Source organism: Episyrphus balteatus, chromosome 3 (assembly GCF_945859705.1).
Source record: "Episyrphus balteatus chromosome 3, idEpiBalt1.1, whole genome shotgun sequence".
NCBI classification, from domain to species: Eukaryota; Metazoa; Arthropoda; class Insecta; order Diptera; family Syrphidae; genus Episyrphus; species Episyrphus balteatus.
Genome location: NC_079136.1, coordinates 87,911,449 through 87,926,709, shown reverse-complemented (window position 1 = coordinate 87,926,709; position 15,261 = coordinate 87,911,449). Strand labels below are relative to the sequence as shown.

At 32.7% G+C, this 15,261-nt stretch overlaps 4 protein-coding genes across 4 annotated transcripts; 2 read left to right on the top strand and 2 right to left on the bottom strand.

Annotated features, from left to right (window-relative positions):
* Positions 1 to 65: 65 nt before the first annotated feature.
* On the bottom strand, positions 66 to 1,269 carry LOC129917051 (charged multivesicular body protein 2a). Its single transcript, XM_055997365.1, has 2 exons — positions 802 to 1,269; positions 66 to 743 (listed from the first exon to the last, which is right to left on the bottom strand). Exons 1-2 carry the CDS (start codon positions 1,112 to 1,114, stop codon positions 307 to 309), a joined length of 750 nt encoding a protein of 249 aa, XP_055853340.1. The 5' UTR covers positions 1,115 to 1,269; the 3' UTR covers positions 66 to 306.
* Positions 1,270 to 6,228: 4,959 nt separating this feature from the next.
* Positions 6,229 to 7,369, top strand: LOC129917052 (heme oxygenase 1). Its single transcript, XM_055997366.1, has 2 exons — positions 6,229 to 6,469; positions 6,554 to 7,369. Exons 1-2 carry the CDS (start codon positions 6,364 to 6,366, stop codon positions 7,186 to 7,188), a joined length of 741 nt encoding a protein of 246 aa, XP_055853341.1. The 5' UTR covers positions 6,229 to 6,363; the 3' UTR covers positions 7,189 to 7,369.
* Positions 7,370 to 12,009: 4,640 nt separating this feature from the next.
* Positions 12,010 to 12,905, bottom strand: LOC129917055 (UMP-CMP kinase-like). The gene has a single exon (XM_055997370.1). It carries the CDS (start codon positions 12,705 to 12,707, stop codon positions 12,126 to 12,128), a length of 582 nt encoding a protein of 193 aa, XP_055853345.1. The 5' UTR covers positions 12,708 to 12,905; the 3' UTR covers positions 12,010 to 12,125.
* Positions 12,906 to 13,991: 1,086 nt separating this feature from the next.
* Positions 13,992 to 14,899, top strand: LOC129917061 (RNA polymerase I-specific transcription initiation factor RRN3-like). Its single transcript, XM_055997376.1, has 2 exons — positions 13,992 to 14,015; positions 14,109 to 14,899. Exon 2 carries the CDS (start codon positions 14,424 to 14,426, stop codon positions 14,844 to 14,846), a length of 423 nt encoding a protein of 140 aa, XP_055853351.1. The 5' UTR covers positions 13,992 to 14,015; positions 14,109 to 14,423; the 3' UTR covers positions 14,847 to 14,899.
* Positions 14,900 to 15,261: the final 362 nt, after the last annotated feature.

Here is a 15,261-nt window from a genome sequence, read left to right as displayed (position 1 = left end):
AAGTTATAAATTTGAATATGATCAAGAATCAATCCCCAAAACTCATGACGAAATAAATCTAAACATTTTTAAATTGTTTAAGTGAGCAATTAAAATACTTTTATTCGTAGAGTTTATAACAACAAGGTATTGCATACCTCAGACCGCGTATAAAATTGGTGTTGGGGTGGTGTCAAGAAGCATTCCATGAATAGTCTCGAAAACAAAAAGCATATAATTATAATAATAATAAGAATAATCAATGAACAAAAAAAAAAGTTTCTACATTACAAAAAAAAAATAATAAAATGGAATTCCTGATGCATTTTAGTCCTTTCGCAATTTATCAAGTCTAGCTTGCAAATCAGCATCTGCATCTGACATTGGTGAAGTATTACCCCCAGCTCCACCGCCTGCCCCAGCACCACCATCTCCACCCGACGCTCCTCCGCCACCAATCCCACCAGCTGCAACAGCAGCTGGTTGATTCTGCTTAATACCAGCTATCGACAATGAACCGGACGCCGTTGGCAGGTCGCTCAATTGGTCGTTCAGTTGGAGTCCTAGTTCGTCAAGTACCTGAGAAACAACAGCATCAGTCTCCTCCTCATCGCCTTCGTCCTCCATTGCATCGTCCATCGCATCGTTGATCATTTCCTCTTTCATATCCATGATTTCAGATTGCTTCTCGAAGTCGTGGAGGATCTTTTGAATTTGGGGAAGATTCATTTGTCGATTCATGCTTTGCATTGCTTTTGTAACTCCTAAATAAACAAACAATCGTTTTAAAAGTAGTGATTCATTCATATATTCATTGTTTACCTTGCATAGCTTGTGCCATAGTATTCTGAGATTTTAATGTTTGAATTTTGAGTGAGACAGCCTGTATATTGGCTTTCATAAGCATAAATTTCTTAGTGTAGCGGCGGGTGCGAACTAAATCTTTGGCCATTATTTTAACAGCATCCATTTGGCCTTCTTTGGCCATTTTCTTGATATCGGCAATGATTTTTTTCTCTTGTTGCTCCATTTTCATTCGTTCGCGATCCAAATCACGCATCGCCTTGTTTAAGGCTCGCTGATTCTTTCTCATCATTTCTTCGGGTGAGATACGTTTACCAAATAGCCAGTCCATTCTTAGGAGATTATAGTTTTAATTTATTTAAAGTAAAATATATAGGAAAAATATTATTATTTGTTTTGGAAAATTATATATTTTTATCATAAAAATCTTTTTTTTTTTGGGTTGAAGAAACCAAAGCAGCAGCGATGACAAATTTTCGAATATGAAATCATCTTCGAAATCAAAATGTCAAAATCAAAACAAAACAATAAAAAAGTGATGCCAAAAAGAATTTTTATCGTGTTCCATTTTCTACTAGTGGTATTGAATTGAGGTAAAAATATTCTTGAAAAAACAAAATAGATTTGTTTTTATAATCTGTGCGGTTTATTAATAATAGGTGTGTTTTTTATTACCACCGGTCTTAACTGGACATAAAAAACGCCTCGGGGCTTAACCTGAAATCTTGGCATCACTGTATATTGAATGTTCCGAAAACAGCAGACACAACAAAAATTTAGAGTTGTCATATTTTTCGCTTTCGTCCTTTTCTTGTATTTTTATGTATGTTTTACAAAGAGATACAAAAATGTATGCTAGCAAAACTAGTTTAATACATTTTGTCCTTCCAAACGTCAGTTTTCACGTTTGTAAACAAATTCTAAACAATTTATGAAAAAATTAGTTTGGTAGCACAGATTTAAAACTCTTCAAAAAGTTAAGTCCAGAGTAATCTTTGGGCTAAACAACTAAGCCCAAGGGGCTAAGGTGTTGTTGTATTTAACATGAAAATTGTTTAGCCCAGACTGCGTTTTTTTTGTCTAGTTAAGACCGGTTGTAATAAAAAACACACCTAAAGGCTTAACTACAATCACCACTTTTTGAAAAAGTACAAAAGTGAAAACATTTTTTTTCTCGCTAGCGAGATTTTTTTGTAAAAAAGAGTTTAAAAATTGATTTTTGGGCGGAAAAATAAGCATTCTGCATCATTTATTTTAATTTTCTAGCCCGAAAAACCATACAAAAATGCGTTTGAAAATTTTCACTTTTGTACTTTTTCACTTTTTGAGCCAATGTAGTTATGGCTTAATAAGGAATAAGATCTTATGCCGACTTTTTACGAGCCGATTTTAGCCGCACGATATGTCGGTCAACTAAGATTTTTCTATGGGGAATGTCACTTTAGTCGCCTCGAAAAGCTTCGCCGCATGGCAATAATCGACTGAAAAGTCCCAATTAGGAAAACTATACTATAATTTACCCCCCATTTCAACGAAATAAGCTGGGAATTTCTACAGAACACATCCAAAATGTTCCAATGTGAACCAAGTCCAAAATTTTTTCTGTATAGAAAAAAATTAATCCAACAACGACATGGATATGAGGAAGTGTTTGAGAAAAAATAGTCTTTAAAACAAAAAGTCGAACTAAAAGCGATCTTGAAGCTATTTACTTGCCGCAAACAAAAAATGTCAAACATGATTTATTGAACAAAAAATTGCTAAGGGCCAATTTTTCAATAGTCAGATAAACCTCAGATAGAGCTCATTCCTAGGAATAAAAGTTTTTTTTATATTGATATTTATTCTTCTGATAGTCTAACTGACGATTGAAAAATCAGGGCTAAATCGATTTTTTAAAAAGAATTCGACATAAAGCAAAAAACTCTATTGTGAATTCGAAAAATTTGTTCTCTGAACACACTCACAATCAGCTGAAAATCAAGGTCAAATTCGTCTTTGTCCAGTGGTCCGTTCTTTTATTGAACAATGTTAACTATTGTTGTTATGTCAAAAAAATCGTTGTATTTGTTTTTGTTACATTTTGTTACAAAATGTTAACTTTGATTTAGGAACGACTAATAGCCTGTTTTCACTACACCCCAAATGAGGTAATTTAGCAAATTACCAAAAAAGTGTTTTCACTACAAATTATCTCATTTGGACTGACAAGAAGTGTCAACCCTGAAATGTGACATTTGGTGAAATTAGTGAATAAAAAAAATAAAAATAAAAAAAAACAAATTGAAAATTTTTCAAAAACAAAACAAACATGAAAAATGGAAAATAATATTATTATAATATGCTCAGCCCCTACCATAAATAATTTTACAAGCGCAAAAACCATAGAAAGCTAAGGAAGAGAGTTAGACGCAAAAGCCGACGGAAATGGAAGTGACTTAAAATGGTTTTTTTTCGACTATTTGGTCAGGGACCCAAATGATCAATCCAAAGCAGTTCTGGATAAAGGTTAGTATTTCTTTTTTCAAACTTATCACATTTAAACAATACATATTAAATTCTTTCAGCTTTTACGATCTCGAGGCCAACATTGTGGTTTTTTTTACCCTACAGTATGAAACAAGAGAAAACATTTCACAGTGCACCAGTGGCTGCAAAGTGTAGTTTTAACATGCATTTTAAATGGTAGCATCGTAACATATCTAACTATTCACTGGAACGAACCCAAATTATATTTCCCTTCGTGTGGTGTCCAAATAGTGGCCAAAATGTATCAAAGAAATTTCTTAATAAACACAATTGAGTATTAATTTTTATTCAAATGTTCATTTTTATAAAGCTTCATTGGGGGTGGACACATTTGCATCATCATAACCGGCAGCAGAGGATTGAATTAGGTTGCATATTCGACTGCAAATGGGGGTCCAGATTTTCTTTTCATCTGAGAATTGATAAAGCTTTGATGCACATTTGATTGCTGAGGAGGAGCCGATACTATAGACTAGTTAGCCGCTGGTTTAAGTCCAATTTTCTCCTTTTCCTTGCCGGGAAGGACGCCTTTTACCTGAAAACGCACGTCAATAAAACCCTTTTTCAATTAAATCAAACTCCTTACCTTATGCATTTGATTTTTAAATGTTATATTGTTCTTGGTAGAATACGGATTGTGGGACTTCATGTGGGACAGCTTGCAAGTGGGAACAGTCTCATGGGCTTGGGGCATCATCGTAGTCGGATTCAATTTTCATTAATTTTAGAATTAATAAAGACGCGACGTATCCTTGGCACGATATCGGATAGGTTCGACTTCTATTTAATGTGCTCGGCCACGTCTAGCTTTTTTAGCAAAATTTAATGAAGTATTAGTTTTTTTTTAATGTTTTCTTTTTGTAATTTTATTTTTATTTGCCGAACCGACGCGAAATAAACATAAACAAATTGAAATTATTTTACCGTAATGTTTTTTTTTTAGGTTGACTGACGTTTCATGATTGTGACCTATTTACAATGAAGTTTTATGTGCGTTCAGGCGATTTGACTTAATTTCCTAGCTAATTTCGTCGAAATGAGATGATAATTATCTCATTTCAAATTTGAAATTTGTATAGGGGGGTTCACATTGACTAACTTACCGGACAGACCAGCCGCCATTTGGTCTGATCTGATGCTGTTTTGATAGTGTGAACACCCATCCGACAGCCTGTCCGGTTTGCCGGATGGTTTTCAAAAAATTTTGATTTTTTGGTGGTCGGACGAACGTGTTAGTCAATTAAACGACATGTCTGTCCGGCAGACAGTGATAATCCATTGTCTCTAATTTGAGAGCAGAATAGGGTAAAGATATATTAAAAATAAGCTGAAAAGTGGGTTTTGATGAAAATTGTCTGATGAGTGTGAACGAAAAATATAATTCGGCCATCAGGCCAAATGACAACGGGTCTGTCCGGTAAGTTGGTCAATGTGAACCCCCCTTATGGGAAATTATCTCATTTCGAACCTCATTTGGCAAATTTGATCGAAATCATCTCATTTGCTCTAGTGAAAACAGGCTATAAATGTTACATTTTGTTGATCTGTCAAAAGAAAAATTTTTGAGATTAATTTTATGAATGAATAAACAAGAAAAAATTAATTTGGTACTGAAATAATTCTTTTTAATTGAATTCTAAGCAAATTGAAACAAAAATATGCATTCAATAATTTCAAATATGGAAACAAACAAGAAATTCTCTTCTCACATCATCCCCTCTCTTCCCCATTTAGTTGTGTTTGACAAATTAACATTGAAACTCAAGTCCAGAAGAGGTGCGTTCTTTTTCTAACAATAGTCAACGATCGTTGTTATGTCAAAAATTATTGTTGAAGTGCCATTGTTAGAAATCGTTGGATTTTTTACAAATCATTTAGGAACGATTTATTAGGGGGGTTCACATTGACTAACTTACCGGACAGACTAGCCGCCGTTTGGTCTGATCTGATGCTGTTTTGATAGTGTGAACACCCATCCGACGACCTGTCCGGTTTGCCGGATGGTTTTCAAAAAATTTTGATTTTTTGGTGGTCGGACGGACATGTTAGTCAATTGAACGACATGTCTGTCCGGCAGACAGTGATAATCCATTCTCTTGAATTTGAGAGCAGAATAGGTGAAAGATACATTAAAAATAAGATGAAAAATGGGTTTTGATGAAAATTGTCTGATGAGTGTGAACGAAAAATATAATTCAGCCATCAGGCCAAATGACAATCGGTCTGTCCGGTAAGTTGGTCAATGTGAACCCCCCTATTGTTAGAGATTGTTAGACTGTCAAACCACCAGCTAAATTTCTCTTGAGAATACTTTTATTTCCATTATTATAACAAAAAAAAATTTTTTTTATTCACAATAAATTATCTTTCATCAAAAAATTACAAAACTCTCTTTTTATTTTTATTTTTTCCGCTTTTTTCCAAAAGAAAAAAAATCTTTGAGTTTGTTTTGTAAACAAAACATACACTTTGACACATCAACAATCTCATGAATGTTCAACTCATATGATGGAGGTGAGTTGGAAATAGTTACGATTTGTAACTATTTGACACTTCAAAACGAGTTTAGGAACGATGTTCATCTGTCAAATAGTTACAAATCGTAACTATTTTGTAGTTTAGGAACGACAAAAGTTAACGATAGTTAACAATAGTTAACTATTGTTAGAAAAAGAACGCACCTAAGCTGAGTTGGAAAAAGTAACAAAATGTAACTATTTGACACTTCAACACTGGATTTAGGAACGATGTTGTGACGTCACGATGTTACACTTTGTAACTTTTTTCTCATTTAGGAACGATGAAAGTTAACTATTGTTAACAATAGTTAACATCGTCGAATAAAAGAACGCATCACTGTTCTTTGTTGTTACTGAACTGTCAAGTTATTTTGATTTCGGTAAAAAATAAAAAAAAAAAAAAACAAACAACAAAAATAAAAGACATTTTACTTTTTGCGCAGTAAAAGTCGGCACAAAATAAACAAGAAAGTAAAAAAATAAAATCATTTCTATTCAAGAATCAAGAAATAAATCAAATTGTTCTCGCAAAATGAGTGCTACAACAACAGAAGAAGATTTTCCAACTCAGCTAAAAAAAGCCACAAGAGATGTCCATAAAATAAGTGATGTTCTTGTGAATGCAAAGTTTGCTTTGGGTAAGTCAATTTATTATCTGAAAAGCTATTTTAAAAATGTATCTTATATCATTCCAAAATTCCATGTTAATTTTTGTATTGTAGCTCTTTCAAATGACAAAGTTTGGGCCGATGGACTTTTATCCTTCTACGAAATTTATAAATTCTTCGAGGAAGAACTTCCCGAAGAATTACTTCCAAAAGAATATCATCGCATTGCCGGCTTCGAAAAAGATTTTGAATATTTTCTTGGCAAAGATTGGCGACAAACTTACGAAATCAAAGAACCCGTCAAGAAATATCTCGAACACTTGCGTGAAGTCAACAAAAAAGATAAAATTCTCCTCTTTGCCTATGCTTTTCAAATGTACATGGCATTAATGTCCGGTGGGCAATTGTTGCAACGCAAACGAATGATTGCTAGAAAGTTGACAATGTCTAAAAAAGAAGACGATGAAGAAGAAACTGTTAAGCCCGGTTGTGAAGCAACATGGTTTGGGTATAAGAAAATACCAGAGCTTAAGGCAAAATTGAAGTCTATATTAAATGAGAAATACAAGGAATTTGATGAGGACATGAAAAAGGCATACATTGAAGAGAGTAGAAATGTTTTCATATTCAACAATGAAGTTATACGATCAGTGAAAGGAGTTAATCAGGCAAATGCAATACAAATGCTTGTGTTTGTTGGAATGGTTACAATTGCATTCATTTTGAAATGGTATTTGCTTCCAAAATAGGAATTTTTTAAAAATATTTTTTAAATAATTTTCAAATCATATATTTTTGTATTAGAAATAGTAGTTAATGTTAAATTTATCCTAAATGTTCCAAGCCTATTGACCTTTTAAAATAAATATACGTGACGTGATAATCAATATCACAGTAGGTACTTTGACCTACAGCTATGGACTAAAGAAATAGCACACTTTTGATTATTCTTATAAAAAAATAATATATTTGGGACCTATGAACTTGAATATTATTATTTTAAAATAATCTGATCTTCGTAGGCTCTAGGTCTGATTTGAGAGCGGTTGTATTTAGGAGTCGAACGAAATCCCAAAAAAAAAAAAATATCACCATGAGAAAAAATCTCCAAAAAATATACAGCCCTATTCTGCTATTCGATTCACGTGAATCGAAGGATTCTCTTTCTTAATCATGCCAAATTGGCATTGAAAAACTTCTAACTTTCAATAGCAAAGTGTTGTCCTCGTCTGTATTAGAAACTCTAAAGAAATAAAATTGTCTAAAATTAATTTTAAACATCTTTTGAACGTTGAATAGCAGAATAGAACTGATAGGTAATCCAACTTGCCAATATCTCCAAGAAAAAATCACCTACAATATTTAAATATACATTTTTTAAAAGCCAGAAGCTTATTCATGTTTCGTCGGCGGCGTAAAGCAAAATTGTTCTAAGTACATAGGATTTCTTAAGGACTTAGAACAATTTTTGATTTGTTAAATCAAAATTAAGTATATTGAATGAAGGGTTTTTGAAAAAAATGGTAATTAAACTCAGATTTTTGAAAAAAAAAAAAAATTATTGAAAAAGTTTTAACGTGTAGTTTTTAAAACTTTTTCTTATTATAAAATGCATTTATTTTTAAAATTTTCTCTTGATTACATTTAGTGGATTTAAATTGTACAGATAGATATGAGATTCTGGCTTTTAAAAAACGTGTATTGTAGGTGTTGCCGTTGTGTTCAAAATATTTTTTTTGTGTTTGAAGTCAATTTGTGACGAAATTGCCTAAACGACGGAAGATTTTTTTTTTGATTTTTTTTTTGTTTACAAAAATCTTCAATTAAATCTAATCGCGTTTTTGGGTTCGTCTGTCGGGTGTTTGAGCGCGGTTAAAACGTCTGTCATGGGTATTTTTGCAATCAGGGAGTCAAGGGCAACAGGATGAGACTAATTTCAAGTGGTTACCCCAAGCCCTTGCGTTCGCGTAAAAGATCGCGTTTTTGTGTTCGTCTGTCGGGTGTTTGGGCGCGGTTAAAACGTCTGTCATCGATATTTTTGCAATCAGGGAGTCAAGGGCTACAGAATCCAATTGTTTTTAGGTGGTTACCCTAATCCCTAAAAACGCGTAAAAATGCGCGTTTTTGGGCTCGTCTGTCGGGTGTTTGGGCGCGGTTTAAACGTCTGCCATGGGTATTTTTGTAATCAGGAAGATGAGGGCGTCAGGATCCAATTATTCCCAGGTGGTTACCCTCACTAAATCAATTTTCTGAAAAAATGCACTTTTGATGCACTTTTTCTCAGCAAACGCGCAGACACATGCTTTCAGACGTTCGTTTTCGTCATCCCCATGACTGGGACTTATTCTAATATTAATATGAATCGGTTACCTCTCACGCAAAAAATCTGCTCCCGGCTCTTAAACTATATACCTATTTAATAATTAGAAATTATTTTATTTCAATTTTAATAAATTAAAATGTTTAGAGTATACCTTATTTCTTGTGGACAAGAAAATAGCAAACATTCCTAAAATCGTAAAAAAAAAAAGTTTTCTAAGCTAAAATTAGCTATTTCCTATAAATACAGTATTACCAATTAAGTACTTTATTAGTTAACTGTGATTTTTCAAAGTTGCTTGACACCTCTTTGGTAAACCTTCAACTAACGCCTGACTACTTTGTGGAATAGGGTTCCAATATTCTCTGATTCCGGTCCGATCATCGTTTGAAATTTTAAACGTTGTTCCCACAATCGTAATCTTGACATAATTCCATAAAATGTTCTATAGGGGTATGATCGTGCCAGGTGCAAACATCAATTTTTTCGTCCGAAAATAAATTTTGTACTCTTTTTGATGCCTGTTTGGGGGTAATTGTTAATCGTAAATATCCAATTTACTGGCGAAAAATGTGGTTCTGTGGCCCTTTCCATGCTAAGAAAATGCGTTTATCTTTGTTTCATCACTTCAAAACTGTATGCTTTTATTCAATGTTCTTTTTTAGCACATGTTAGGCGATTTTTGATATTTTTTATAACATTGGGTTTTTCTTGCTTACTGGTCTATACAACTCGGCATCACACTTTCTTCACGGAATTCCTTGTTAACTTCAGCTATAAGCAAGTTTGTATGGAATGTGGACGTTGCGCGGCCAGGAATGAATTTGTTATGAAAATAAAAGAAAAAACATAAAAATTTTTTTATTAATATTAAATTTAAATGTTTTTTATTTAATAAAATATTTAATTTTTAACAACTTATTTAGTTTTTATGATTTGTTATTTTTTGATGTAATTAAGGTTTACATATATTGTGGAGAAGTTCTATCCTTGTGACGTACTCCAAAAACGGATAAAATGCATTTTTGCATATTACACTTTATGCAGATTGTCTCAAAGTTTTATCTCTATATATATATACTCTCTCATTTTCCCTAAATCTGAAGACCTTTATCTTGAATATCCAACCACTAGAACCCAAACTATAAGCATTTTAAAACAACAGTTTCAAGACTATTTTGAGAGTTTCGTTATTTAATTTTTTGTTAGTTTTAATTGTTTGAAAACTTTCGAACAAAATCTTGACGTGGTTGTCTTAAAAATCTTATGAGTTCTATTGGTCGGGTTTCAGACTCAGGGAAAATTACAGAGCATCATTTTTTAGGTTCCAAATAAAAATATAAACCAATTTGTCGTTCATACATTGAATAATGCATTAACGATACTAATATCGTAAGTTATAGTCCTTTCATTTGATACCAATTTTATTAATGGCCGCTCAACGTCCAAAATGCCCATTCTCCTTTGTTTCTGGAATTGAAAAGATCACTGGTAGTGAGCAGGTAAACCAAGTAAAACGAATATGAATTAAATAATAAAATGTTTCTTAAAAAGAACAGCTGACGGTCGAGGAAATAAATAGATACTTTAATATTTATTTATTTGAAATTTATTTGGCCAATGGCCATTAAGGTCTAAAAGAAATTTACAATTTTTTAAAGTTACATTCAAATTTTTATCAGTCATTTTAGTAAAATAAAAAGCATTTAACATTAAATATTTGATTTTGCATAAATGATTACTTGATTTTTAAATTGATCTAAATTGTTTATATTTCTTATATTCAGTGGAAGATTATTATATGCTTGTAGTCCCATATCGTCGGTGAAACCAGAAAAGTGTGTAACTCCAAATTTTCTGAAAATTAGATTTGAATGCCATCTGTTAGATGTTAGAAAAACCTAACATCTACCGTTCCTTAAACTCAGAATCCCCTTAAATTTCATAGTTTTTATTTTATAAGCAAATTAGAAAATGAAAACTCATACAAATGCCTTCAAAACGATTTTGTTTTTTTGCTCTCCTATAAAATTTGCTAAAATGGAGTTAAACACTTTTCTGGTTTCACCGACGATATAGATTATACTGGATTGTGCTCTTGTCGTTCTCGTTCGATTGATGTTGAATTCTTCAATGTTTCGCAAACTATATTGTATATTTCTATTTTCAGGTATTATTGATTTAAGATATTCAGGACACATATTGTGTTTTATTTTGAAAACAAACACCATTGCCATCATGAAAAGTCTTTGATTTATATTTAATCAATTTAATGATTGTAGCATTGCAGTTGAAGAGGAATAACGATCACATTTTAATATAACACGCATGGCTTTGTTTTGAAGTTTTTGAATTCTCATTTTTTGTGTTATGTTACATGTAAAGAGCAGACTTGCACAGTATTCAAAATGAGGTTTTACAGTCACATTAAAAACTTTTATTGCACTATCTTTTGATATATTTCTTCGGGTTCTTCTAAGAACTCCTAATTTTTGAGATACTTTATTGCATATTAAGTCTATATGTTCATTAAAAGATAATTTATTATCTAGCACAACACCAAGATATTTGATAGATGATACTTCTTCTAAGTTTTAGTGATTGATTTGATAGGAAAAAGGTCCGAGATTTCTACTGAAGAGTATTAAGACCGACAACAAGGGTACACAACCCGTCCTGGCGCCTGTAATGATAAATACTTTAATCGCATAATCAAGAGGTACAGAAAACTAGTGAAACTATTTTAACCAGCAGCTCAATAGTCCGGAAGTCTAACCATCGACAAGCCACAAGAAGTCAAAGTGTATAATAATCTCGACCTCCTGACCAAATTGATTCTTTTCAAAAAATAAAAACATATTGCGAAATACATGGTACCATCAAGTGGAATCGATTACCATCATGCACTTGGTCGGAATTTAACGATCGTTAAGTCTTATTTTGAGGTGGTGAAAGAATTTGTCTATCCGGGGTGCTGTTGTAAACTTGAGAAATTACACATCAGCCCTGATAATAATAGGATAACAATTATTGCTAATCGCTGTTTCTATGGGCGATTGAGTGGGTTATAAACTGGAACGAAATGACTGAATTAAACGCTCTATAAAATACTTTTGATGCCCGTCATATTTTATGATGCAGAAGCATGTAGGTATTCGCTCGCTGGTTAAAAAAAAAAAAAAAACAAAACTGTATTTCATGGTTTAATTTTTCGTATTTTTTATTACTAATTATACTTTTTTTTAAATATACTGATACACCTTGACAACTTAACAGAAACAAATTAATACTTATTATTATGTACATAAATACGTCTCTCTACTTTGGAATACATAAATAAATCACCTTCACTTGCCCACGTCACATCTACAAGTTCTTAACAACATCTTCTACCTCTTTGTACATTACTTCCAAATGTGTACTAGCGTCGATCGTAATAACTTTTCCCATTTTTTTATAAATCTCAATTATTGGTAAAGAATCATTTATATGAGATGCAATACGTTTCTTTAATGTTTCCATATTATCATCGGAACGTCCACTTGATTCACCACGCTTTAAACAACGTTGAATACACAATTCTTCAGAGCAATCAAAAAACAATACAAATTGAAAGTCAACCTTATCAGCCATTGTTCTATTCCAACCATCTACGTTGTCTTGATTCCGTGGAAATCCATCGATGAGAAATTTGCTTTTGCCAGAAGTTTTCATAGCATTTTCAATAAGTGAACATGAAATTTCAACAGGAACAATCTTTCCATCTTTCATGTACTCTTTGATAAGTGGTCCCATTTTGGAATCGGGAAGCATACTTTCATCGCGCAACAAATCACCAGCAGAGTAATGACCAAATTCAAATTTATTAACCAACCGCTGGCAAATTGTACCCTTGCCAGCACCGGGCGGGCCAAGGACGAAGATAACTTTGGGTTTTGCAGAAGACATTTTTATGGTTTTGAATTGTGGAAATAAACTTTGATTTAGTTCAAAATGCAAAGGTTTTAAATGAATTTAATTATTATAGCTTATCACATATATACAACACAAAATAGATGATAGCTGATAGCCTACTATGTGCTTCTGATTCATGGTATAAGAAAATGGGGGAGTTCCCGGAATATTATACAAAGTGCGATCGTGTGATCGTGGGTCTCACACAAAACTGTGATCGTGTTCAGATGTGTGTTCTACAACGTTGTTCTGAACTGAAAAGCTTTTCTGCTCTTGCTTTATGTCAATTTCATTTGAAACAGAGAGTTTTGCTTCAAATCCATTTGATCTCTCTCTCGTGGCAAATCATCAGCGCCCAAAAATGAGATAATTTATGTCGAATTCCTTTCAATTTTTAGAATCGCCTCAAAAAAATGGAATTTTTGGTGTTAAAAAGGAACATGAAAACAAACCGAATTCTTTTTGCGATTGTGTGTGTGTCATTTGACAACAATTTTTACACGAACGTCAAGCTGAAATCAAAACAATTTCTGTAAAATAAAACCAAAGGTTCCTTTGATCAATAATTTTGTTTATTTGCTTCGGTAATATAAATTTAATTTAATCCAAATCAATAGGAAATTGCAGATATTTAGGTATGTTTTTTTGTTTATCTATATAGATTTTGTGCAAAAAAACGACATCGAGATTTTTGAAATCAAAACAATTTACGTGTTAAAAACAACAAAAACTTTATCTGTATAGATTTTTGAAAAATCCAGATAATTATCCAGATTTTACTTTCTCTCGATAAAAACAGTAGTGCCAAGGTACATTATTTGTTGTGTTCATACAAAAATATCTGAAAATAATAACAAAAAAAAAAAGCGGAGAAAACGAGGTTTGAAAAAAACTCTCATAGAAAAAAATAATCAAAAATTTGTTTGACATGGTTGCATTGAAATGTTAATATCTCGAGATATACGCAATGCACTTTTCAGATAAAAGTCTTAAATGGATCCTGATAAGATTGTTGAACAGATATGTATATAAAATTACCAAAGTTTTTTCGAAAAATTAGAAATAAAAATAAAAAAGTTTTCACATTTGATTTTTAAAAAATCGAAAAAAAATTCAATATGGCTACCTTCAAACGCTTATAACACAAGAACGACGCAACTAATGTTAATGGGCATGGTCTTAAAATGTGGCTAAGAATAAACAGATAATTTTTGGTTTTATGTGAAAAAACAATTTTTTTGAATCCAACATGGATGCCATGGCCATCATTGTATATATATTTTGTTTCCCAAGAATAAAAAGGTAACAAAAAATTAAAAATATAGTAATATATTCTTTTCAGAGTTTTATTCCAAGTTTTATAATTTAAATTTTTATTCTATTCTTTCATTTTAGAAAACAATTTAACAAAAATGGACAATCAAATCAGTTTTACCAGCAGCAACTCAATAGGAACCCTCTAAATCTCTCAAAAGAAAATCGGACTCTCCAAAGGCAGCAGAACTCCAAACCGAATATGCAGAATAAGCCACACCCGAATTACGGGATGAGTTTTACATCAAACGTGAAACGATGAGACATCAATTCATCTGGTATTCCAGGAGCAGGAATAGTCGTTGTACCCATCTTGGATCATCGGCTGCAGCAAGTTACTCTTGATGGCAATGCCAGGAGGACATCATTGGAACATCAAAAATAACCTTGGGCAAAATGAAACCTGCTCATGTTGTGGCTGGATATATACACAATGTGTTGTGGCTAATGGAATACCAACCAGCTCTAACTGAACACCTGATACAGGTGTTGGTTCAAAAACTGCTCATTCTTGATGTGAATGCACCACGAAGTGAAATTGAAGAAGCTGAATTTGAGGAAGAAAACGAAGACGACATGGATGATGATGAAGATATTGACGAGGAAATGTTTAAAATGGAAGATGCAACAAGAACCACAACAACGACGCCACAAGAAACTCGTGAAATTCTACCAATGACCCATCCAACCGCCCATACTTTTGATGTGTGTATGGAAAAGATGTATTCATTCTTTGATCAATTCAATCCAAAGAAAGAACTAATTGGAGATGAAGGTGATAAAATCCTCAAAACACTTTCTCATGCTCTGGAGTCATAACACGCATCATGTACAATTTTTAGTATTTTATTCTTGTAGTTTTAAGGTAAGTTCCATACTCTGAAATGTTAGAAAGAAATATAACATTTTTCTTTTCTTAGAATAACCTTGGAGAGAAATTTCTTGAATTTCTTTGGAATAAAATGAAAGATCCCAATAAATTGGCAATAATACGGATTAAATCATCAATGTCTGACGATGAGCACATTGAACCGCCCGCCTTTAGTCCAGCTACACTTGGTCTACATCGTGTCGGTACCTTGCCACCTCCAAAACCTCAAACCTCACAACCAATTCAAATGTTAAATGCTCGTGGAATGCCCGTTCGCGTTCGAAAACGTAATCGTCTATTCTTTGACGATGAACTGGTAAATTATAACAAAGCTCTTTGTGTTAAGCAATCGCCTCGCAAAAT